At 35.8% G+C, this 23,571-nt stretch overlaps 3 protein-coding genes across 3 annotated transcripts; 1 reads left to right on the top strand and 2 right to left on the bottom strand.

Moving 5' to 3' along the window:
- Positions 1 to 25: 25 nt before the first annotated feature.
- LOC100744599 lies at positions 26 to 7,434 on the bottom strand. Its single transcript, XM_003485375.4, has 4 exons — positions 6,916 to 7,434; positions 2,269 to 2,361; positions 1,535 to 1,816; positions 26 to 1,326 (listed from the first exon to the last, which is right to left on the bottom strand). Exons 1-4 carry the CDS (start codon positions 7,031 to 7,033, stop codon positions 1,022 to 1,024), a joined length of 798 nt encoding a protein of 265 aa, XP_003485423.1. The 5' UTR covers positions 7,034 to 7,434; the 3' UTR covers positions 26 to 1,021.
- A 4,019-nt stretch (positions 7,435 to 11,453) lies between these two features.
- Positions 11,454 to 13,604, bottom strand: LOC100742579 (protein takeout-like). The gene is made up of 3 exons (XM_003485358.4): positions 13,451 to 13,604; positions 12,563 to 12,803; positions 11,454 to 11,989 (listed from the first exon to the last, which is right to left on the bottom strand). The coding sequence occupies exons 1-3, from the start codon at positions 13,524 to 13,526 to the stop codon at positions 11,548 to 11,550; spliced, it is 759 nt and encodes a 252-aa protein (XP_003485406.1). The 5' UTR covers positions 13,527 to 13,604; the 3' UTR covers positions 11,454 to 11,547.
- Positions 13,527 to 19,967, top strand: LOC100744476. The gene is made up of 5 exons (XM_003485374.3): positions 13,527 to 16,091; positions 17,040 to 17,312; positions 17,608 to 17,734; positions 18,009 to 18,167; positions 19,709 to 19,967. Exons 1-5 carry the CDS (start codon positions 15,000 to 15,002, stop codon positions 19,828 to 19,830), a joined length of 1,773 nt encoding a protein of 590 aa, XP_003485422.1. The 5' UTR covers positions 13,527 to 14,999; the 3' UTR covers positions 19,831 to 19,967.
- Positions 19,968 to 23,571: the final 3,604 nt, after the last annotated feature.

The following is a 23,571-nucleotide window of genomic DNA, read 5'->3' as shown; positions in this document are numbered from 1 at the left end:
TAGTGTATTGAAACTCTAGAAGAAGTTTCGTTCGTAGGATGTATTAACGTGTATATAAACCAAGTATAATATGTTCCATAAACGTAAACGCGACAGTCACGATGAAAATATAAGATTTACAAATATTTTCATATAACTAAGACGCGACGAATACAGTCAACTTATTTTCATAATATAGCTTTGTAAACAAGAAACTGTCAGAAAATCGGCAGCTATTATTATACAATGTACACAGAAAATTTAACTATCTTGAAATCTCGTGACTCGTCTTTGACAACTTATCTACAATGTCTTAGTCAGTCGCGTGATAAATTATTGATCCAAACACGCTGATAAAGTTCATTTATTTTCCTTTCTCTATATAAAGCAGGAAATAAGACAACGCAAAAGTTAAGCGAGAGATCATTGCATATTGAAATTAACGATAAGTATATTACGCTATAAGTTTACTTCCTTGTTAAAAGCAGCAGAAAGTAATACGGTGTGACAAAGATTGCTTGAACAGAAAATTAAAAAATTTCACGAAAAAGCGATAAAAGGTTGAAAGTACCTGAAAAAATACTTAAAACTTTGAAAAAAAAAGAAAAATAAAGGAAAGTAAACGGTAATGAGAATATTAAACTGATCAAAATAAATGAATCAAAATTACGACGATGACTTGTAAATTTCTTCTGTATTCTATACACTACGATGCATTTGGAATAAATTATCCTTCAACTATGGTTCAAGCAATCAAAGTTCCACCCTAACACTAACCGAACAACAACAGTATTCACAACTCGATAATTCCTACAAAAAATTTCTCTCTATTAATCTTCTTTACCTACCATCGACGATAAAATGCACAGAAATGCACGATACATACGAATTTAGTCCAGCGAAATCCATCTTCGATTTTCAATCATTCTTCTGTTTCACGTGCAACACGGTTCGTCTGTTCCACGTTCAAATCGCGCTTGAAAATAAGGAAAAAGCGCGACTTTCTTCGATAACGTTCATAGAAAGGAACGATCTGAAGAAACTACGTGTCACGAAGCCAAACTTTCAACGGGATCTTGGTCAAGGCTTTGCCAAGGAAATTCTTAAAGTGTTTGGCGATGCTGGCACTGGCGGCTGGTCTCATTTCTTCGATGATTTCCTTCGCGTTCTGGTTCAGGAACTGATTCATCGCCTGACCGATCACGTTGTCACCGTTTAACTGATCGACCACGCGGAATCGTGCTCGACCCAGGCTGAAATCGATCAGCATTCGTGCCACTTCCAAGTAACGAATCCCATCGCGGATCACCTCTGCTCCTTGGACACGAGCGATGGCTTGAACGTCGCCTGGAAAACACATTTCCCTGGATTTTTGTAGGATTATCCGAGAATCAGATTTTTCAAACTTTATCCTCCAAGGATATACGGAAGAAAAAAATATTTTGCGGATATTTTACGGGGATATATGTGTGTGTGTGTGTGTGTGTTTAATAGAACTTACGTAGAGAATTTTCGAAAATTTTCGAACAGAGTTTTAGAAATGTAACCGACTCACCAAAAAGCGCCCAAAATTCCCCATGACTTTGAATAGGGAAGAGCAGCACGTTTCCTACCACTTCGTAGCGGCCTTCGAGTTCGATCTTTGGGAATGCCAAATGAAGATCAAGCCTATATGTCTGTATGTCGATTCGTGTTTTCGAAATTGTATAATTTCCCGCTCCTATGACAGTGATGTTAGAGAACAGCGCTTTAATACGAACGGCTCCTTGGCCGTTCTCCATTCCTAATTCCGGGATGATCAGTGGTTCGATCGGAGGTAAATCCAGATCAGGAATACCTAAGAAAGTGGAATTCTGTGTAATGAAAATAATTAATTCTCTCTCTCTCTCTCTTTATGCATATATTATATTCGCAATTCCGTTTGTCTGTAAAAAGGTATAACGGAGCTTCTATTCAATTAGCGTTTTAGTACAAGCGGTAGACGAAGTGATATTTGGGAATAAGGACACGAATAAGGCAAGCTTTCAAAGTGATGGAAAGGCCGCTAGTTTATATAAGAATTTCAAATTACATGTGCTTATTAATCACAGGTTATATAAATACTAAAATATTATACGTAGCGATTAAACCGATGTTCAGAAATCTATTACACAACACACCTTCGCTCTAATGCAATTCGATAGCGTACTTTTAATTTCTGAAAGAGTCGATTCACTTCGATGTGTAATGGTAATACTCGCTTCGATTCAACACAAAGAATTCAGTCTCGAAACTAAATCTTCAACTTACCCTTAAGTAAATACGGCTGCAGATGGTTCAAAGTTTTCTGAAAGCATACGTCTATCTTCGGATCTGACCTACTGCACGGTAATATGTACTCGGCTGTGGAAAAGGACAAATTTTGGAAGAATAGATTCAGAAAATTGAACAATTATTTTTACACGACGGCAGACCCGTGAAATTTTCAGTCACGCGATCCTAACTTCGGTTGTTAAGTTATCGCGTGTCTTCCTACTTCCGGTACCTTTATGCAACCACTCTCACTTCCGATCTTCCCGGTAAACGAACCTAATTTTTCTAGCGAGCCAATTTGCTAGTTAATTATTCGCAGAGCGATTATCAGGCATTTTATATTTATTTAACGATTATCTATGCTTTTTAAAGAGTTTAGCTTGGCTTTTGCGTTTCGAGGCTTTTAATTTAATTACGAAGCACTTTGTTTAACGCTCGAAGGACTTTCTGTTTGTTTTCGAAATTCATGTTGATGGAATAGATAATCGACGAAGTGAACGCGATTTAAATTAAATATTTCAAACTTTTCATCGTTTCAATTCTGCGTCTATGCTGAAAATTCGTAGACATTTTCTTATCTTTTTCGTTATTTAGTTTACAAATGACGCTAACCATGTGCTTTTTCCTGATAGAAATGCAAAACACCAATGGTCGATCGATCTTGACATACAATTCAATTCGACGCTCAGAGAATTCCTTAAAGGTTCCCAAAATTGATTCTTATCGATAAATAAATGCAAATTTTCTATGCGTAATGGAGAACTTGTAGAATATTAATTTCTACGCACTAATATTGAAGAAATGACGCAATGGTAGAGTACGACGTTACAATATCAACCAAAGAGATAAAATTTATAAGGTATAGGTACTTGAATATGTATAACTTTGAAATTATTAGGTTGTCCGGAAAGTGTCTTTCTTTCGCAAACGTGTATTTTACAACAATGCACCTTCATACAAACGTGAAAGCAAGTCTGTGAAACGTCGCGGTGTTTATCTCAACAGAACAAAATGATATAAAAGAAAAAACGTTGTGCGTCTATTATTTCCTCATAAAACGAAAGAAACTTGTCGCGCAACCTAATACGTAGCATTATAAGGAGTTAAATAATAATAACTTCGTTTAAAAACGTCTTTTTATATTGGAATTTTCCCTCGTTTCGTCATCGAACAATTTGCTTGAATATATAGCACTATTTATTTTCCTCTAACGTAGGAACTGCGTTTATCCCAACAAATTCTTAAAAGCATCGAATGAGAACCAATCACAATGATTGTACGTTACGTCAGTGAAGAAAATTTACGACGCTTGGTTTTCTCTATTTTTTTTTTACGCTATACGTTACAAAAGGATACAAAAAGCTGACAAGCTTAACGTTTATACTGAAATTTACTAGTTTTCTTACTTTTATTCTCATTTGGCTCGAGAACAATTCGTTTACTCGTTGAATAATCGTTAAATCATAAAATGCTTCATACTGGCTAGAAATTTATGCCATTAACTACAAACGCATCGGTTCTTGCGTTAAATTCGTTTGACGTATTGCTGTAATGGTCGAGAATAACGCGCAATGGCCCGATGTTGTAACATTTGAAATTTTATGGAATACTTTAATCCTGTTACGTTCTTTATGTCACTTTCGACGCAACGTTGTTCGTCCATCGTCCATCCTGAAGTTTTAACCAATTTTAAACAGTGGAATTAAATGTAAATGGAAATAAGTCAGTTTCGGTCTTTGCGAATGTATCAACATGTTTGAACTAAAATCCATGCGCGCTGGTATAACATTGAATGTGTTAATAGTTCAAACGGAGTTGCCCGGAAATACGCTGAAATATTAGGTTGTCCGAAACGTGTCTTTCGACGAAACGTGAAAGCAAGTCTGTGAAATGTCGCGGTGTCTATCTCAACAGAACAAAATGATATAAAAGAAAAAACGTTGTGCGTCTATTATTTCCTCATAAAACGAAAGAAACTTATCGGACGACCTAATAATATACAGCATCGTGAATGCAATGGTAGGGTATCATCGATACTGTGATACAACGTGCGTATATTAATTAATACTACAAGATTAATTTATACTAAAACTTCCCATAAATTATTACGTTACCTTAGCGTCGCACCTGTGAATTTTATCACGAACATAGGAAAGCTAATATTTCAACAATTGTTTGCTACGTCGACTAAGAACACTCGGATCTAAATTCATACTCTATCCAAAATATCTATACGTACGTATATGTCGACCATACGAAACTCTGCAAAAGTAGACGATCGAACGTCACCTTTTTGGCGAACAGCGAAAATCGACAAAACCGCCAACCATATTCAAAACCACGCTCATCAACAACGTGCCATACAAGGTCCACGACCAAAGAAACGATCTGGACCGTTCGATGCACCGTCCCGGTTGCGTGTATAGGCTTTCACTCTCGAGGAATCGCAGCAAGGGTCGGACTCGCGCGAAGACGAGCGTGTAAGCGGTTGATCGAGGATACTCCATCGTAAGACCGACTCTACGTAAGCGTCGACCGCGTTGCCACTTTCTCCGGCCGATTACCGTCGATCCACGGACCCGTTACGCAATCTCTGACATAACCTTCGCCACGCCATCGAGAGCCGTTACGCCATGCTCGCTACCATTACGTTGGACGCGCTGACCAACGATACCTTTGACGTTTTTGAACGTTCGCTTGGCCGGTCCAACTGGCCTCTGTACGATCCAGGAATTTTAAATTGTAATTCTTATCGAAGTAGAACGACGATGTTGCGTTTAACGACAACAGGTCATTCTTGAAGACCGTGAGAGGGGTTGGAGGGTAGAGACCGAGGCTTTTCCTCAGTTTCGTGCGATCGAATTTTTCACAGAGTTCGGTTCAGGACGAAGAGGAGCTTTTAGAATTTTTGCCATTATGAATTTTCGGCGATTGACGGTTTTGGGTCGTTGCGTGACAGTTGCGACAAGAATTTTAATATCGCCGAGTGATTTCGTGGGATCAAATGGTTAACGGAATTGATTTTTCGTTGATTTGATGAACATGCGCTTCTGTTTGCTCGAAAGAATCAAACGAAACACCGCAATAGTCCAGCAGTTTTTCTAGCGAATACATTGAACAACGTACTGTGAATTGGCGTCGTAAATTCATCGATGATGAAGCGTCCGTGGTTTTCGAAACGAGTTTGAAAGCTCGACCTTCGTTCGATGTAACGACGCAACTAGAAAATTCGCTAGCATTCCACAACTAATGTGCAATTTCCTTGTGCTCTACCTACGTAGAAAGAGAAAGTATCATGCCAGGAATATGTCAAGAAAAATGTCCGATTCAATTTGTAGGTATTCGTTCGTCTTATGTTCCTTATCGCGATAAGAATCTCTAATACCAGAGTGAAGACAAGTCTTCGAAAAGAAACGAAAATAATCGAACACAAACCTAATCCCAGTCGATTAGAATTCTACGACAGATCTCGCAATTCTTCGATTTGATTTTCAAAAGAAATTTCCTCAACGAGCAATAAACGATGGACTCGTCCAAAATTCTACGTGAAAATTACAGTTCCTCGATTACAGTTTTAAACAGAATTTTCTATAGAGAAAATAAATAATCGCATGGCAAAGTTAGTCAGAGTTGTTCAGTTTCGTTAAAAATCTTGTCAAAATCTGCAATTTTATTCTCGAACTAACGAAACGTTAAATAATCGAACAATCAACTCATTGTCAGTCAAACTTACGTAGTAATTTTCACACACGTACACCTATACTACCCACGCGTTTCTTCAATCTCGCTTTAAATCCTCGCAACGAAATTCTCTAATTTAAGCTGTCTCCAATAAACATCCAAGAGGAAATGAAAATAATCGGACAACCGACACGGTCAAAGCGTCGCACAGAAGCCTCGATTCCTCGAGAAAACGAAAGGATTTGATAACAAAGGGAAACGCGTGCGATGCAATACGCTTTCGCGATATAATCGTTTCCCACAATTGCCGTCCGCGTGGAAAGAGAAAGGTAGATACGCTCAATGGTCGTAAAAGGAAAATACGAGTAATAATTACTCGTTCGTAACGTGATTTAACTTCATTCTACGCCAGTTACGTACGCTCTTGTTAAACGAAGCTGCCAGCTAATCGAGAACGACGCTTGTCACCTTCCATAGAATCCCGGAATTTCCAACACCCTCTAATTATTATCCAACGTTCGTCTGAATAAGAGTCGACTCTTGAGTCATCGTAATATCGTGGAAAGTGGTTGCATAACGACATTTGTTTCATTAACTCTGGAACGCGTCAGTCGTTGATTTTTAGTTGCCAATTAATTATTTTATCGACCGATTGTCACCGTTAAATTATGTCAAAAAATGAATTTCGTTGGCAGATTACTTTACGGACTTGATAAGAAAATGATCGAGACACGTGCGTCTCACAAAATTGCGGTAGAATTCTATTTATTCGAATTGCAGTTTATATAATGGGAATTCACTGATCCTCCAGGCACTTGTGACTTTTCCTTTATATCGTAGGAACGCACATTCAAACGAGCAGATTCAACGAAGATTTCGTTAAATTCGCGTACAACCTCGGTAAATGGAGTTTGCATAAACAAAGTTCCACCGTAGCGTAAAAGAGGCACTAAAGAGGCTTACGTATCTCGAAGTTCGGCTCATTCGGCACAGGATTGTTTTGCTCCTTGTCAGAGGACACGAGTTCTCCAGAGAACAGTGCAAATATCACCACACAGAGTATCCCTCGCTGTTGTAACATTCCGGAGAACTTCGACCTCGATCGAGGTCCCCTGGTAGATTTTTAATTGGTCCTGGACGTTGTACGTGTTTTGAAATATTTCTAAATTTTTCCACCAACTTCGAACGTTAAGGTGCAACTTAGAAATTCTATTTTAAATATCCAAGAGTCGATGGTCCCTTTTTAATTTGTCGACGAATACACTTTGTAAGTTTTATCAACCGTTCCGGTACACCGATTCACTGTTCTTTTAATCAATTTGTTTCTTTCTTTTAATTTTCGATAATTCGGGGATCTTTTAATCTTCTTTCGAAAGCAACACGAGATGTATAAAGAAAAATGGAATGAATGGAAGCGAGGGATCAGGGTGGTAGCTGAATGGATCGATTCTCGTAAACTAAACACGCGTTCTCTTCGTATTCTGTCTTATATGCGAGGGTTCCCCTACTCTGACTTCTGTTCGGCTGTAAACGCCATCGTATTCGACTCTGCTTTTTGTTTCTCACAGGTGTAATTCATACTTTTTATCTTGCAGCTGGAAAAATAAGTTTCTGACGAAAATTGAAAAATAATTCATCGGATGCTTCCGTGTTTTCGCATTCCATTTATTTCCATTTCATATGTTAGCCGAAGTAAAACAATATTTTACCTTTACCAGATTGGTAATTGAAATATCGTTAATGAAATAGAATTAATTACAGCATTGTTTCATAGGTTAAAATAACAATTAACGCCCACTGAATATCAACGGATACCATGTCTATAACATATTTTCAATTTAAATTAATTATCCTGTCACGTTATTTAAAAAGTCATAATATTCGTCTGTCATACAATTAACAACGCTATTGCCATACCGTGAATAATAAAGAAACGTGTCTGCAATTCACTGTCACGCATTTCTGTCACAAGTCTATTATTACACGCTTATGTGGTTCGATAAACCGTAGGTAGATCTAGAACCCTCGTTATATTAGAATTATCGAGACCGTGCAATTTTCTGATCGAATTTACCTGTTATAGACAACATTTAATTTTAGGAGTCTAACGTTACGCAATATGGTGTCGAGGAAACATAACAGTCGGACCCAAAAAGGCGTATACCTATGCACTGCCGAACGAACGGTATAATTTGCGCAATCGCGCTTCGTTGGATCATTGCGAGAGCTCTACATCATCCGGACGACCTATTACGAGTATTTTAATGATATTAATTCAAGCAGATGGAGAATGCTCATTGCGAAACCACCTTGTTTCGCTTGCTCGTGCTCTTCTTTGTAATTTCACTCATTTTGTTCCGCGCCATTGTCTTCTGTATTTTCATAAATGACGAAAGTCAGTTTTGGAGAATCGTCGAAATTAAAGGAAAAATAGATGTTCGTGCGAATAATTGTTCGGTGCGTGAAATATTGTGTAATAAATGAAACGTTTAGGTTGGCTTTTATAGGAGAGGGATCGAGGTTGTGGCAAGCGAAATTTTATTGGGAAACATTCATCATCGTCTGTTTTTTTCGAGATCGCAAGGACGACGAACATTGGAATTCTCTATGAAGTGCTTCTCAACCGTTGTTATTCTTAAACCGGTTATTTACAAATTTTCTTTTCATTCATATCGATAAATATTATTTCCATAAATTCTTTTTAATAAAATTTAATAAAATCGTCTTTATTTCCTCGCTTAGCATCGATTAAATTAGGCAGAATGCGATAAGATTAAATTTAACTAAATTTTAACTCGAACTAATTTTACTCCCAGAGTGATTGAACAGAAAGTGCTTGAATATGAATTATATGTAATAAGAGTAAATCGATTGGGACAAAATTAGAGAAGAAACAGGAATTTAATGGTTGAAAGTATTATGTAAAAATTGCTAGTTTATTTTAAGCCTCTGGCGAGAAGTATTAATAGCTGATAATAGTAAGTCACGATGTTCGTTGCATAGCTGGCCATGAATGTATAATGCGGCATTGTCTTTTCGAATTGGTCCTTGATAGAGATCGTGCACTGCATGCTTGACAAATTACTCGGAAATAAGCAACGAAGAAAGCTACATTTTGCAAGACTTCTTCCAATTTGATAGAATAAATATATACCTAAAAGTCTGCAATTTATTTTCAAAAGTTCACGATCAGAAATTCATATTTCACGTATGATCCTTAATTAAATTTAATTGAATTGCGTAGATAGAGATGTTACAAAGAAATAACTTAATTTTTTACTTTACGAATCTGCCTTAAATGCATATACTTACCGCTAGAAAATGTAAGATTTTGCTTGAAAAATTGGAAGAATTTAATTATTATATTTTTAAATACCCCACTAGTGAACACGGTCTTTTATTTAATTCATTAAATTAATTATCGATTTTCGTTAGTTTAGATAATTTAAATTATTTAGATACATTTTCAAGCAAATATCTTTGATATAAAAATATTAAGAAAATATTAAGCAATTTTTCCTTTTAAATATCAGAAACAAAATAACGATGATTTAGTTCCTTGAATTTTCTACTTTTAACAAAGGAAAACATAGGCGTTATATGAGTAAATATTTCACGAACCTATTCCGGTTTTAATGATCCAACTAGTCGCTTAGGCACCTTGAAACTTTCGGATGTTTCACGGTGTTTGAAGAAATTCCGAAAGAACTTGTCGCTGTTGCCCAATTTGTAACTCGTAAGAAACCAAATGTCGACATCAATGATTTGTAATACGAGATTCTTATAAATGTACATAAATACTTTAGAAATGAAAGAGCAGTTCCGCAAATGGAAATAAGGAACATTGAGAAGGATATGGAAAATCTTCATAATAATTTTTCTAAAGTTTCTAAGTGTAAGTATGTGATATAAGCGACAGATTAAAACTTGTAACAAAATGAGCAATGGTAATAATAGAAAATTACAAATTTCAACAGAAATTACAAATTATAAAATAGAAGAAAAATTACAAATTTCAAATTCGACAGAAAATTATCATAGACAAGAAGACAGGAGTATCAATTATCTATCACCAATAATTAAATTAAATGCAAACAGATCTCGTAACAATTATTCAACTGTACAATTGCGATAACGAGTACACTATATCCTGTGATATTCATGAAATTGTTTCGACCATTGTTTGGCAGTACCATCGCACATCGATTATTGAAAATGTCAAACGTATTATAAGAATTGCGAAGGTGTTTCGGAATATATGCAAACTCCCACTGGGAATCATTTACGAATCCGTTACGTTGTAGTCGGCTGAGGTACATTGGCTTGAACGTGACTATACATACTTTCGCGAAGATGAACGAAAGGCTTTTAAAGGCTATTTTCTTGCGACACCGGTACATAATTGCAAAGGAAATTACTCATTCTTGTGGACTGCTTAGAAAAATCAATATTTTGTAAACTTTATTAAATAAAATAAAAGTTTTATAAAACATTGTTTTTCTTAATTTTCTAATCTCTGAGTCTTTTAAATAATTTCTTATCTCAAGCAAAGAGAACGAAGCAAATGCATTGGAACATTGCAGCAACAAAAACAGTTTTCACGCACATAATCATTCGCGCAGTTAGGATCTTTTCGGTAATACCAATGGCAATGATTGACGCTGAAAGGAAACAGGATAATATAAATGTCTCGTAAATTAACAATTTTTAAAAGCGACCCATTAGCTGACCTAAAATTACATCAACAGACCCGTTGATTTCTCAGTCTTTAATTTCTTCGTAGCGTCTTTCGCAATAGTATCATTACTTCACGACAATAGTTGAGCAGAAAAGAATTACGACCCTTGATTCGTAATTCGAATCTGCTGCGGGTAAAACATTATTTAAACAAAGAGCCTTGTTCATATTTATAAAACCATGCATATGAATCTATTTAAATTCCTGAAATAACAAATATAAGTTAACTGAACTTATATTGTTATAAAATTCAATCGTAAATTAATCAAAAATATCAACATCCAAGTCTTATTTATCGTGTACTAAAATAATATTGTACACGTGTGATTGCTTTTATCTTTTGACACCATTTGAGAATCTACTGTTAATATATTTTTCAAAAACTGAAGTTTCGAAGTAAGAAAATTTATAATCTGGAAACTAGATAGTTTTATTTCCTATTTATTATAGAATTCTAATAAGAATACAAGGAATATGATATAACGATTTACTTTCGGTATAAAACTGAGCGAGGACTTTTATTAGCGCCTACAATGCTGTTCTACGATTTACACACTCGTCGTGCGGTTATCTTCGTTTAGGCTCGTGAGTTGTAGGAAACTGTAAAATTAATTATCGAATACTAATTACATATTTTCAAATAATTAGAGAAGCGTTGAAAGAAATCTGGAAACTATCTTGAAAAAATGTTTAGAAATTTTTAAGAGAAAATAGAAATAACTGCAATTTGTAATTTTATAATAACTTCGAAAACAATATTTAAAAACAAGATATAAAAATTTAGAAAAACTTACAAAATCAATCGATACATCGCGTTAACGTGTTTACAGGAGAGAAAAAAATATATAATATTTTACTTCAAGGTGGCAATAATACATCCTCCGGAAACACCGAGAAAATCGTATTCGTGAAATTCGTGACCAACATGGCAACGGTCTCCTCCAATTTCGGCCTTATCTCCGTTATCACCGTGCTCCAGTTCTCGTTCAGGAAAAGATTCATGGCGGCTGAAAGCGTTTCGTCGCCGTTGAACAAATTATCTAAGCGTACAGTGGCATGGCCGATCTCAAAATCGACATAAATGTCCTCCACCTTCTGATGAATCAACCCTGTTCTCTCGTTACGATAACGTTCCAACTGTAGAGCGACAATGGCATCGATGTCTGTGAAGTTTCCGTATCCGATACCATTTCCTGTGATTGGTAGCATTATAATTCTACCATCCATGATGTAATTCGCTACCATTTCCAGTCGTGGAATGTAGAGTTCCAGGTGTACTACATTTTTGTCTAAGTCGAAGCTGGTAAAAAGATATTATTCGTAGAGTTAATCTAAATACCTAAGATTATGAGATTATTATTTAAGAAAATGGTTTATTTTTATTATCATTACATATATATATTTATTATTATTTTTTGTTCTTTTAATTTCCTAGAGGATTAGCGACGCATGGTTCGTTAGTTTTTCATTAATCCAGATATGATACAATACAGGCGAAAGATACGACGAAAATTATTTATTATTATTTTTTGTTCTTTTAATTTTCTAGAGGATTAGCAACGCATGGTTCGTTAGTTTTTCATTAATCCAGGTATGATACAGTACAGGCGAAAGATACGACGAAAATTATTGCGATTAAATATTTCGGAATATACGAAGTTCACCGACGAATGATCAAAGCCCGACAAATCGATATACAAGAAATTGCAAATCATTGTATTGGAAATTAAGCGATTGCGGATTTTATCAATAGGTGAAATTGACAAAATCACTTAGTTGCCAACCCAATATATTGTACGTATTTCGAGCGACGTGTGAGTTGTAGAAAGGAAGAAAAATACATAGAGATATTGATTGAAATTCAAGGACATACCTGATGCTCTTAGGTACGAAGTTAGTGCCACCATAAATGGACACGTTGTTATACCTCGCGTGAATATAGATTGGCCCGGAACTTTGGTCAATTTGGATTTCTTCTAAGCGAAGAGGTTCACACGTTGGAATCCCAAGAGCTGTTATTCCATTTTTTAAATACGGTTTCAAGGAAACGACACTTTGCATTATACAATCGTCGAGGAATGGATCGCTTTGATGACATATCTTCAAGAACGATGCTAAAAAGGAAGCACATTGTTTTATTTCGTTGATTCAAAATGAAAAATAAAATTCGATGTCTTATTCGTTAAATATTTCGTTCTTATCCGTTACTCGTATAAAATGTCCGAAAAAGAAACGATACGAATTATACTTTATATAAAAATTCGCACGAAACATTTCATTTTCATCGATTATAAATAAAGTAGGTGTTTTCACTTCGTTAGAAGAAAAATCCAAGTATTATGTTCGCTGTTTATTAGCCTTCGATCTCGTCCGGAATTCAAGTTAGACCTGAATTCTTTGTACAATTAGATCGCATGATTTTCTATACGATTCATCGTGAATTAAATGCTAGTGTTCCAGTTTGCAATGATAACGTCTGCATACCGGGTGTTTTAAGAATCAATCCTGACAATATGTCGTTGTGTCATATAGCAGCGAAATATTTAAGAAGCAAATATTTCATTTTAATTTAAAATATTCCTATAAATTGCTTCGTCGAATAAAATTACACTGGATTCTTACACTTAATCTTGGACAATATTTAGTTTCAGTTAAATAATGTAAATATTATTTCAAATATTGCGTTTAGATAGAATGAAAAAAAAAAGAAGATACAGTAGAAATCGTGTAGCGACATTTACGAGAAAAATAGGGTACTTACGGATTTCAGGAACAAGTAAAGAAATCGACGAGCGACTTGTCACCAAAAGTATTAAGAAAAATCCGTAGAACCGCATTGTTGTTGTCACGACGGTGTTCGATCGCGAAATAATTTTGTGCCATCGAAAATTGCCAACGTGTTATTGATTGCCAATCTGCTGACATCGTCATTTCTATTACACCTGCAGTTCCTTTTAGGGGTTACGCAATTTAATGTTCCGATATTTGTCTTGCGTCAATTTTATCGCACTTGTCATTCCTTCGTGAAGGAATTTCCTCGCAAATTAATTCATCGACTCGAGAAACTGAAAGATATTGTTTCGAATCTTCCTAACGAACGTTCCCTTGCCAGTGTTTTTAATCGGATATGAATTTTCCATCAAAATACCAAGCTTTTACACCGACTTGAAATAATAAGATACATTTTTATTTGACCATTATTTCTTTGTGATAATAATACGATTGTTACATCGGGCACGTAAAAATACTTAAATCTAACAAATTTTCATCGAGGCGTAACAAAACACACGAAAATGGATCAGCATGTTCGAATCTAAATAAAAAATCCGAAGGAAACCTTCAACGATATTTTTATAATAAAACTTAGCCTCACCTTCACCCAAAAACCAAGTTCGTCGCACCTCCCCACATTTTTCCCAACCTTCCCACCGAATCATCGAACAAAGCACAACTACGCTCCCCATTAAGCGTCATGTCGCAGCTACCACATACTGCGATGTACATTTAAGAACAAGCTATTACGCAACAGCGAACAACTCCGGTGGTGCGCTATTTGCGGCCATAATGTCTTCCACTTAAGGTCGGGGAAGGACCTTGCCCCCTATTACGTCGCATCGAGGGCGAAACGCGATGTTCAAGTCGCTAGAGGAAGAAAGAAAAGAAGTTGTATAGACAACTAGAAAGAACGCCTAGTTAACGAGTATCAGAAGAATCAGAGTGGTCCATGGCCCAGATCCGATGCCCTTCCACGATGCTGTATAAAACGCATCATCCACTCGCGATCGCTGCTTTTGCACGAGCACACGCCGTAGGGACAAACGTCGAACAACACTAACCAGTGATAGTAATGATCGTGAAGGATCTTGTCGACTCGACATTAGTCTTGGATTAATCGAGAACAGCCTGGAAGAAGAACGAAACCTCGGTCCAGGTGCCAAAGTGTGGATGTGCGCCGCCCTCTTCTGCTTCCTTCTGGTCTTCATCGTGGTTGCCATCGTTGTTCTCTTGGTGTTTAAGCCTATCTACGTCTGGGAGATGAAAAGCGTGGAATAGAAACTTGTCCGAAGACTTCTGATTCTTCAGCAATGAGATTCTAAACGTTCAATCGTAACACTTAGAAATGTTATAATATAAAACACCTATGATACTTTGGTGCACTTCCTTTGAAGATTCTTTACTTCTGAACAGCTATTTCGAAATATTCGATTGAGATATTTCAAAAATAGTATTTAAAGATACGTAGAAGTACTCGAGGGCTAAAGAACTGAATCTACGGTAGCGAGCAAGGTTTCAAGAAATAAATACACGCGATGACGAAGGTTGTAGCTGTCATATTCCTTGCTCTGAGTCTGCTGACCCTGGCGAACTGTCAGGGATCCTTGCTAGAGATGTCTCAACAACTGTGGACGAAGCTTTTATCAGGAGGATTCTCTAAAGCTGGCAAGCTAGATCCACTAAAGGTGCCGGTAATCAAAGTGGATCAATCCGAAGGAAATACCAGCTACAGAATAATTCTTCGGAACGTGGAGATCACTGGACTAAACGAATCCACACTGGACAGCATCCACATAGCTCGAGGCCGATTGAAATCGAACCTCAGCGAGCTAGAAGCTGGCTACGTGAGCTACAGCGACCTGAGAGATCTGGACTCCATCAGATACAGATTCCATACATTGATCAAGGAACCTAAGGAACAAAACGAAAGCTTCGAGGCTATTGTCTCTGCCACTAATCAAGAGAACAAGTTCGTGGCTAGTGCCAGGGAGCAAGAGAGTCGTTTCGAAAGACTCAGACAATACGATCCCTTCTTGATGAAGATTCAAGCGGAGAAGATGAAGGAACCAGCGACTGATCGCCCTCAGAGTAATCACAAACTGCATCGAGAATCTGGATTTCGGACTTACAGCATGGAAGACGCAAAGGTTCTCTCAAAATCGGAAACCAGTCGAATTATAGAGAACTTGAGGTATCCTTCGGACGTTCAAATGATTTACGCGATGAGCGCAATCAATTCTGGTTTCAACTCGAAGAATTCTGAGCAGAAACAGGATTACGATAGATCCAGATCGGGTGCTTACGATGGTCGGAACAAAGAACACGGCAGACAGAGTTATAGAAGAGAGAATTTCGCCAGGGGAAGAACCGAGGAACGTCACGAGGATGTTGAGACTTCGGCATCGGAGAACGTGGAGAGTACGGTGACTGGTCAGAGGTTTGTTCCTGGACAGATTAGCAGAGAACAGGCGTATGGTAGAGAATCGAAACGTCTAGAGGAACAACCAGGTTATATCGATATAGTTTACGCAGATGAGAACCGTAATGGCGGCGTGAGACGTTTTGGGAACGACAGAATGAAATCTAAGGGGGATGCAAGAGTGTTTGGTACGAAGGATGCTTCAAAGGTAAGGAAATGATTTTACCCGTTGAGAGAACGAAGATTTTTGTAATGTTCTTTCGAAGAGGAAATGTTTGATTTGCTAATTTCGTAGAAAAGTCGACGATAACAATTTTTCTACGTGTTTCCTGTAGGTTAATCGACTCCTCTTCCTGCTTTTGATGTTGCGAGTTTCCGCTAGAAAGTAAAATAAAAAGGGATAACATTCATTTTTCTATAACTTCCTGGTATTTAATAAATAGTACTCCGCTATACTAATGCGATTAGGCAGAGAGATAGTATAACAATTCTACATTAAATAGCAGCGTTCGAAGATACGTGTGAACCTACTGTCGCAGATACGTTAATCTGAGATAGTAGATAGAATTGTAGAATTATTTTTCTTGCGATTATGTTAGGACCAACGTCTTGTAAATAAGTAAAATTACCATCACGATGAAACGAATTTTTTTAATACGTTAAAAATCCAGCCAGAAATCTATGAAAACGTATAATAATTTTTTTAGAAACATTGTATGGAAATTTTTAAAAGTTGCGCGGGAAATCTTAGAAACGATATCGAGAAACTCTCGAATGTAACTTGCAGAACATTTTAAAAAATCCTACGGAGGCATTAAAAGTTCCTAAGAAATAGAAAATTCTTAAAATGTTAAGAACAGCAAAATTTCTGAAATAAACCGCCAGACAAACTTTTAAAATCCGTGAAATCCTAAAATTTTCTTTCCGGGAAGCTGATCGAAAAAACTTTAGAAAGAGACAATAATGCGTACCTTTGTCAGAGTCAGCATTTAATCATCAGAAAATTAGCAGGTACTCGAACCAACAATTTAACGTCAACCTCGTTATTCGTAAACACCATAATAGCAATTTACTATTATAAATAGATATTGCTGTATATATATATACCTTCATCTTGTTGCTAAGCTGCGGTACAGTAGTTAACCGATGTAAACAGGATATCCTCGAGAATAAACGGGTTATTAGTCGCAACTGTACCGAGGGAGAATCCTTGACGAAGAGGAACGACGCGGTTAAGGCGGCCATAGAGGCGAAGAGATTGGATGGTTTGTCTAGATACGCGAAAAACTATCAGGAGAAGCAAGGATACTTCGAAGAAGGGATGCAATTGGTCTATCATTATGGTGGAATGGATCGAAAGAATCCTGGGGAAGAGAAACTTGCTCAAGGGGCTAGATACAAGCGCGCTCATAGAGGCAATGATACCGATGTAAGTACGCGCTATGTTCTTCTTAGTGTGCAATTCGTATCTCTACTTGTTTTAGTTATGGAGTTATTTTCCTGTTTTCTTTTTTTCTTTTTTTTTTTTGTCGTTCGTTAGAACTTGAGAAGAATTTCTCACGGATTTTCAAATCGACGAGGTCACTTTTCTCCTTTCTTATTTTAAATAATTAATCTGTATTATTATTCTACCGAATTCTGTTATTCTATTTATTATTCTATTTATTATTATTCTCGGTAAGGTTTCTAATTATCTTTCAATTTCTTTTCTACCGATTTCCAAGGATGATGTTATGCACGTCATTATGAAAATCAGAATTCCCCTGCTTCGCGTGAAATCCGATTATCATCTGATGGGTAAAGTTGGCCAGGAACTAGTGAGAGGAAACGGGCAGCTGAATGGCAACTTCAGTGAGTGTGTTCTTTGTGTCAAGTTTATTGGCTGCGGGAAAAAAGTGTTGGTTCTTGATTGTTACTTTCTCCTAGTGCGTAATATTTTTACTTATGATGGAAATTTTGTCGCGAAAAGAAAAGTTTTATGATAGGAAATTTATAGTTACAAAGAGAATGACAATAAGGTTAAAGATCGAGAAAGAATTAAAAGAACTATTCTAAACAGAGAAGAATAATTATAAAAGTTAGTCGATATTTTTAAAATAATATTTGTTGATTTGAACGAATGCAGCCGATGTTGTTGGCGACTTCACGATCGAATTGAAAAAAGCCAGTGGACAGGATGCGTTAATTGTTCGTGCAGCAAGAAGCAAATTGAATTCCAGGAAGCAAAATGTCTCTCTTCAAGGAATGAACGAAGAGGGGCCGGTAAAGTCCATTCTAAGTCACAGTGAGTTTTTTGTGTTATTTATATATATATTTTCTAATCATTGACTCTTCTAATTAAATCTGACTCACACAATATATATATTAACATGTCATACTAAATATAGTATTTCTTTGAAAGGAGATTTTAATCTTTCAAAGCGGTAAAAAGCTATGTCTAAAACAGCCACGAAAACATAACGCGTTACAAATAAAATTTCAACTCGAAGTGAATATACAGGGTGGTTGGTAACTGGTGGTTAATAAATTTAAAATAGTTAAAAATTTTTCGTTCGAGGCCTTGTTTTCGAGAAAATCGACTTTGAATTTACGACGTACGCGTGCACGTCTCGTTATAACGAATCTCACTGTAGATTTTTAAAAATATTTTAAAAAATTAAAAAAAAAATCTTTATTCTATATTTTCGACTTCTTTTTTCGCGTAGAATCATCCCCTTTCCGCTTATACCACCAGTTACCAACCACCCTGTATAATGCAAAAGTAGAAATAAAATTGGTCGTTAAAAAATTATTGCCACAAATTATTGATTAAAAATGATTATTAGATCAAAGATGGAGTTAATAACAATGACATATTACGTACTTGAGGAAATATTTATTTCGTCTGTAAGTGGCAAACGGTGGGAACAAAGCAATTACGGGACATTATGTAAAAGCTTTTCATTTGTCCTCGTTACGTCATAGAACCGGTATTCTTCCTTAATTAGCAGGCGACGTGAAAAACGCCGGAAAATGTGGAATTTTATAGAGAAAAGCGACGTGAATGGATTTAAAAAGTTGCGGTTGAATATCGACGATCGATGATGTATGCTGCATGTTAAAATCGTGGAACGTGGCAGGCATGCGTGTAATTACATAAGATATGAGAATCATAGAAAGAAAAACGTTTCCTTTGAAAAGAATCAACGTGAAAATACGTTCATTGGATTCTTTTTAACAATTAACAAATCTTTAAATTTCCATAAATTCACAAATTCACAAACATCTTCGCGTCTAATTATTAAAAATATCCTCATAATCTTTCGTACGTAGCCTGTGGACAATTATGCGAATTAGTAGTCTTAGAGAAAACAGATCGACATATACGTAAGAAACCTAAAGACGAATTTGTTGCACACTTTAGATATTACGATCAACACTTTAATTTAGATATTTTATATAACTATATATCCCATATCATGTGCTTTCTATGTGCTATATCATTAAATCTCCCATAAATGCATAAAAAATAGCTTGTATAAATATTCGACAAACATTTTCATAATTATTATAGATCAATTATTCCACAAGAACTAATCGATTTCACTAATTCCGTTGTCGCGATGCATTATTTCGCTCGCTATCGAAAGAAATGCACGTTTCGCGCACGTTACTAGGAAACAATGAAAGAAAGTAAAAGTAGTTGGGTGTATTGACATCGATCGAGCGAAGTAAAAGTGTGTCCACTTTCAGTGGACGTCTTAATGCACCCCATGACCATCCATGCGCGACATCCAACGTATTAACTCGCTTAATCATAGATTCACGATTGACTTTCGACCATAGGTTTGATGGCTGCAGAAGCGGTAGCCGCCATGCTTGCCGATGACCTGGCTACCAAGGCCCTCAACGACAAAACGGCGGACGCGATGATTTATAGGATGTACAAAAACCTTCCGGTCAATTAAAGTGACGTCGAGGACATTCTACCGTTCAATTGGACTTTTGTAATTCTCACAGGTTTATATCGTATAAAGTACGTTGACGCATAATGCTCAAAACAATTGTTTCAAGATGATTGCATCAAAAACAAAAAAAAAAAAAAGGAGAATAGAAAAAGCACACACAGGTTCAAAACGATAGCACAGGTTTAAGGAATTTCCTATGAATTTTTAACATTGAATTACCGAAAGATTTTTAGACTTCACTTAGGCAAATATTTTCATTTCCTTCTTAGGTTTCTTAAATAATCGTTTGAAATATTAATTAATAAAATGCATGCTTCTATTTATTTACTTATTTATTTGTTTCTGTTCATAGTTACAGAACCGATTAATTTATTAGTAACGTTATATTCTATTTTATCTTCTACAACGTAGCTCGTGTTTTAACGTTATATTCAAGTTTATACATATATTTATTACACACATGTTTTACATTACATACGCGTATTAGAAATACCTTACAATTTATATACCACAAGTCAATCTAGCTTAGTTTGTAGAATTTGTACTTAGACTGCTAAATCATTTGTCCCTTCGTTGCTAAAAAATAAAACTGTCAGCTCGTTCAATATGGAAACGATCCGGTACACGCGTTATCTCACGACCTTTAGCCGCAGAAACCGGAAACTCCTCTGCGTAGCCGATCACGTTCCCCGAGTTGTGTCACCGTGTGATTGCAGTGGCGCGATTTGCAAACGGGTTCCCGAACGTTACGTGCCGTTTACACCATACGCGGCACCATCGCCAAACCAGTTGGGATCCGTCGGATTTTACATAATCGCATTTGGGAAATTCAGCGAGTTGCAATAACGTTCATCGACTCGGGGAAAGTAGTTGTGAAACGTGTAGAAATTTCATAAAATCTGGAGGCTGCAGCGATTTTTCTTTACGCTTTTCGTTTTTTAATCGATCGTGCAATCTTATCGTTGCTCTGCATTTCGTAATTTTCCTTAGAATTAGATATCGATGGAAACATCGGTTTTAGTGTTATGCTGTTAGCTTTAGAATATCAATATCATTTTTAACAGAATATAAGAATGTCGTTGCAGAGAATTATTACATGTAATTAGGGTATAGTAGGTGGTAAATAATGTTTCGACGCTTTCATTATGACGCATAGTTGAATAACGCGAAGTAATATCAATTAGCTGTTGATTCTTGCAATGCTGTAAATCGAAAGAAAAGATGGCTACGTTTTTCGACCTTTTAACGCAAGAAACACTAGCGCGACGCTTGATAATATAAAGAGTAAAATGCCAGTAGTATATAAAAAATTAAATTATCGTTGGAATCTTCAAAAGACGCACCGTAGTAAATTTATAAAATTTCTGAAGATCACGAATTAGTCGTTTCTCCTTAGTTTCGTAGTTTTAGCGTTAAAATGGAAATATAATATTCAAGGACTTGGAAATGGTTTCCTTTCGAGAGAGAAGTAATTGCATTAGAACGTGGCACGCGTTATACGTGTTAAATTTTTTCAAACTTTTCTTCTCTTTTTGATCGCTGGTCAAAACCGTGTCGACCATTGGACGACCATGGCAATTATGCGTTATACGGAGATGTAGATCGTTAGATCGTTAGGTATTTGAACAATGGAACACGAACGATGTAAAAAAGAATGAATTAAATGTAACGCGTACCAAGACAGTGGCCCCTGCATTTATTGATCGCACAACGATTTAACTAAGATTGTGCAATATACATCTAAGAGCTATTTTCCAGGATGGAAGGGTTAATACCATTAATATAGATAATATTTATATGGAGAATATGCTATAAAGTTAGAATTGAATTATGGAAAATGGTTACACCGTTATGTATAATAACGATAATAATGATAAAGTAAAGGAAATGTAGAATTTATATCACGAAATAGAAATATATATTCTTAACAAAATGCATATAATAATTGTAGAAATAATTCATGCATAAGAATACATAAATGTACTAATATTATAGTATATATGTATACACATATTGATATGTAAGAATCTTCTAACGTATTGGAGATTTAAGATGTGAAATAAAAAGATTTATCTAGGCAATAAGTTTAATATGTTTTTCACAGTCTGTAAATTGTTCGTTACGATCTATTTCTATCTGTCAGTCTGTTGATTTTATTTCATGCCAGACATGAAACTATATTTTTAAAATAATAATTTCTCCTTCGAACAACGTTACATATTGGCGAAGGAAATTTATTACAAAGGGAATAAACACATCGTTAAAACAATATCAAATCTCTACGATATATTTTCGATAGAACGGATGAAAAAAATAGTTAGGAAACCTTCAACGCCGAAGGATTTCATCGCGTCTGAAAAAGAAAGAAATTCTGTTTCAACAATCCGAAACACAGAAGGTTTGCGTCACTTCACGATTAGCATTAACAGAAAAAGATAATTAATAGTTTTACGTCTGGAACTTTCTGCAAAACATCGCATAAAGTGATTCACGATATTTCTGACCTAAATGTGGCAAGGGTTTGCGTGCCAACTATTGCAAAAGCTTAGGAAAGCACTCGAAATTTTTCCATCGTTTCACACCCAACGATAACATCTTTCTCGAACAATCGTTTGCTCGAACTATTATCTTTTATCCTACTCTTTCGAAATTACGAATTATTACACGAAATATTAGGCGGAATTTGCGACAAGGACGCAACGATTGTTAGATTAACGACGAATCATTGCAAGGAGAATTATTATCGCGATTCTTGGCCAGTTGCGAGAGAAATTATTGCGATGGGAGGATGCCGCTAAAGGAAACCGTAATTGACGGAAGAAATTACTTGATGCAAAAAACATTCAAATTAGAATTCCAGTGTTTGATGGATTATAATTTAGTGAGAATTTTACTTGCTATTATTTTATCCATTTTATTCTATTAGAGGATTGTTATCAGAGAATTTTTCTTTCCAATCACTTTATGATTACCTACATTTATTTATGGACAAACGTATTTGTTTATAGATAGCAGAAATTAATCTTTAAACATACAGAATACGTTCTTTATAACTAGACAAATCAGTATTTTTGTAAACAGAATATAATTTCTTAAATTTCCCTTACAGAAAAGGATTAAGTTTCTTATATTTTCAATTTTTTCAGCTATGTCTCACTTATTTTAACAAAATTTACACAAACTGGCTTACAGTAAACACTCTTTTGTGCTACGAATATCAATTAAAGATATCTGTCAAGTCGGTATGTTTCTTCTCTCTACGAATATATTATAAACGTATATCGCCTGCTTACTATACATTACTTACTATATACTTAGCATGTTTTACAGAGGTAAATTATTAACCGAGAGTAATTCGACGATTTTTAGCGCGAGACATTACTACTTTCTACAGTCGATTCGACTGTATTATCGTAAGCATGATATTATGTAAATGTAAAATCGATTACTTTGGAATTTATAGCCTAAACATGACAAGTCTTTTAAATAATTAATGAGTTTTACTTTCCAAAAGTTGGCCACAGGGAAGCTTGTGACAATTGTGCAACGTGCGTTAATCATATAATTCATTCTTGACGTACCAATTAATTTTTTCATTCGCTATTGAATCCTTCAACAATGGTAGATCGAAATTAAAATCTATTACTAAACGATTAACCCTGATTAATTCAAATCACAAACAAAATCCTTTTAGTTACACATTCAATTCGATATATAAATATTTAATTTACGGAGTTACTC

The sequence above is a fragment of the Bombus impatiens genome, unplaced genomic scaffold, assembly GCF_000188095.3.
Source record: "Bombus impatiens unplaced genomic scaffold, BIMP_2.2 scf_0051, whole genome shotgun sequence".
In the NCBI taxonomy this organism is placed as follows: domain Eukaryota; kingdom Metazoa; phylum Arthropoda; class Insecta; order Hymenoptera; family Apidae; genus Bombus; species Bombus impatiens.
The sequence above is the reverse complement of the archived record's forward strand: the minus strand, read 5'-3'. Positions and strand labels throughout refer to the sequence as shown.

Coding starts and splice junctions, on each gene's coding strand:
- LOC100744599 (XM_003485375.4), bottom strand. CDS start 7,033: ATGTTACAACAGCGAGGGATACTCTGTGTGGTGATATTTGCACTGTTC. Junction 2,362..6,915: donor TGAGCCGAACTTCGAGATAC/GTAAGCCTCTTT, acceptor CCTTTTCCACAG/CCGAGTACATATTACCGTGC. Junction 1,817..2,268: donor GCAGCCGTATTTACTTAAGG/GTAAGTTGAAGA, acceptor CCACTTTCTTAG/GTATTCCTGATCTGGATTTA.
- LOC100742579 (XM_003485358.4), bottom strand. CDS start 13,526: ATGCGGTTCTACGGATTTTTCTTAATACTTTTGGTGACAAGTCGCTCG. Junction 12,804..13,450: donor TTTACTTGTTCCTGAAATCC/GTAAGTACCCTA, acceptor CTTCCTTTTTAG/CATCGTTCTTGAAGATATGT. Junction 11,990..12,562: donor TTCGTACCTAAGAGCATCAG/GTATGTCCTTGA, acceptor TCTTTTTACCAG/CTTCGACTTAGACAAAAATG.
- LOC100744476 (XM_003485374.3), top strand. CDS start 15,000: ATGACGAAGGTTGTAGCTGTCATATTCCTTGCTCTGAGTCTGCTGACC. Junction 16,092..17,039: donor GTACGAAGGATGCTTCAAAG/GTAAGGAAATGA, acceptor CGATGTAAACAG/GATATCCTCGAGAATAAACG. Junction 17,313..17,607: donor ATAGAGGCAATGATACCGAT/GTAAGTACGCGC, acceptor CCGATTTCCAAG/GATGATGTTATGCACGTCAT.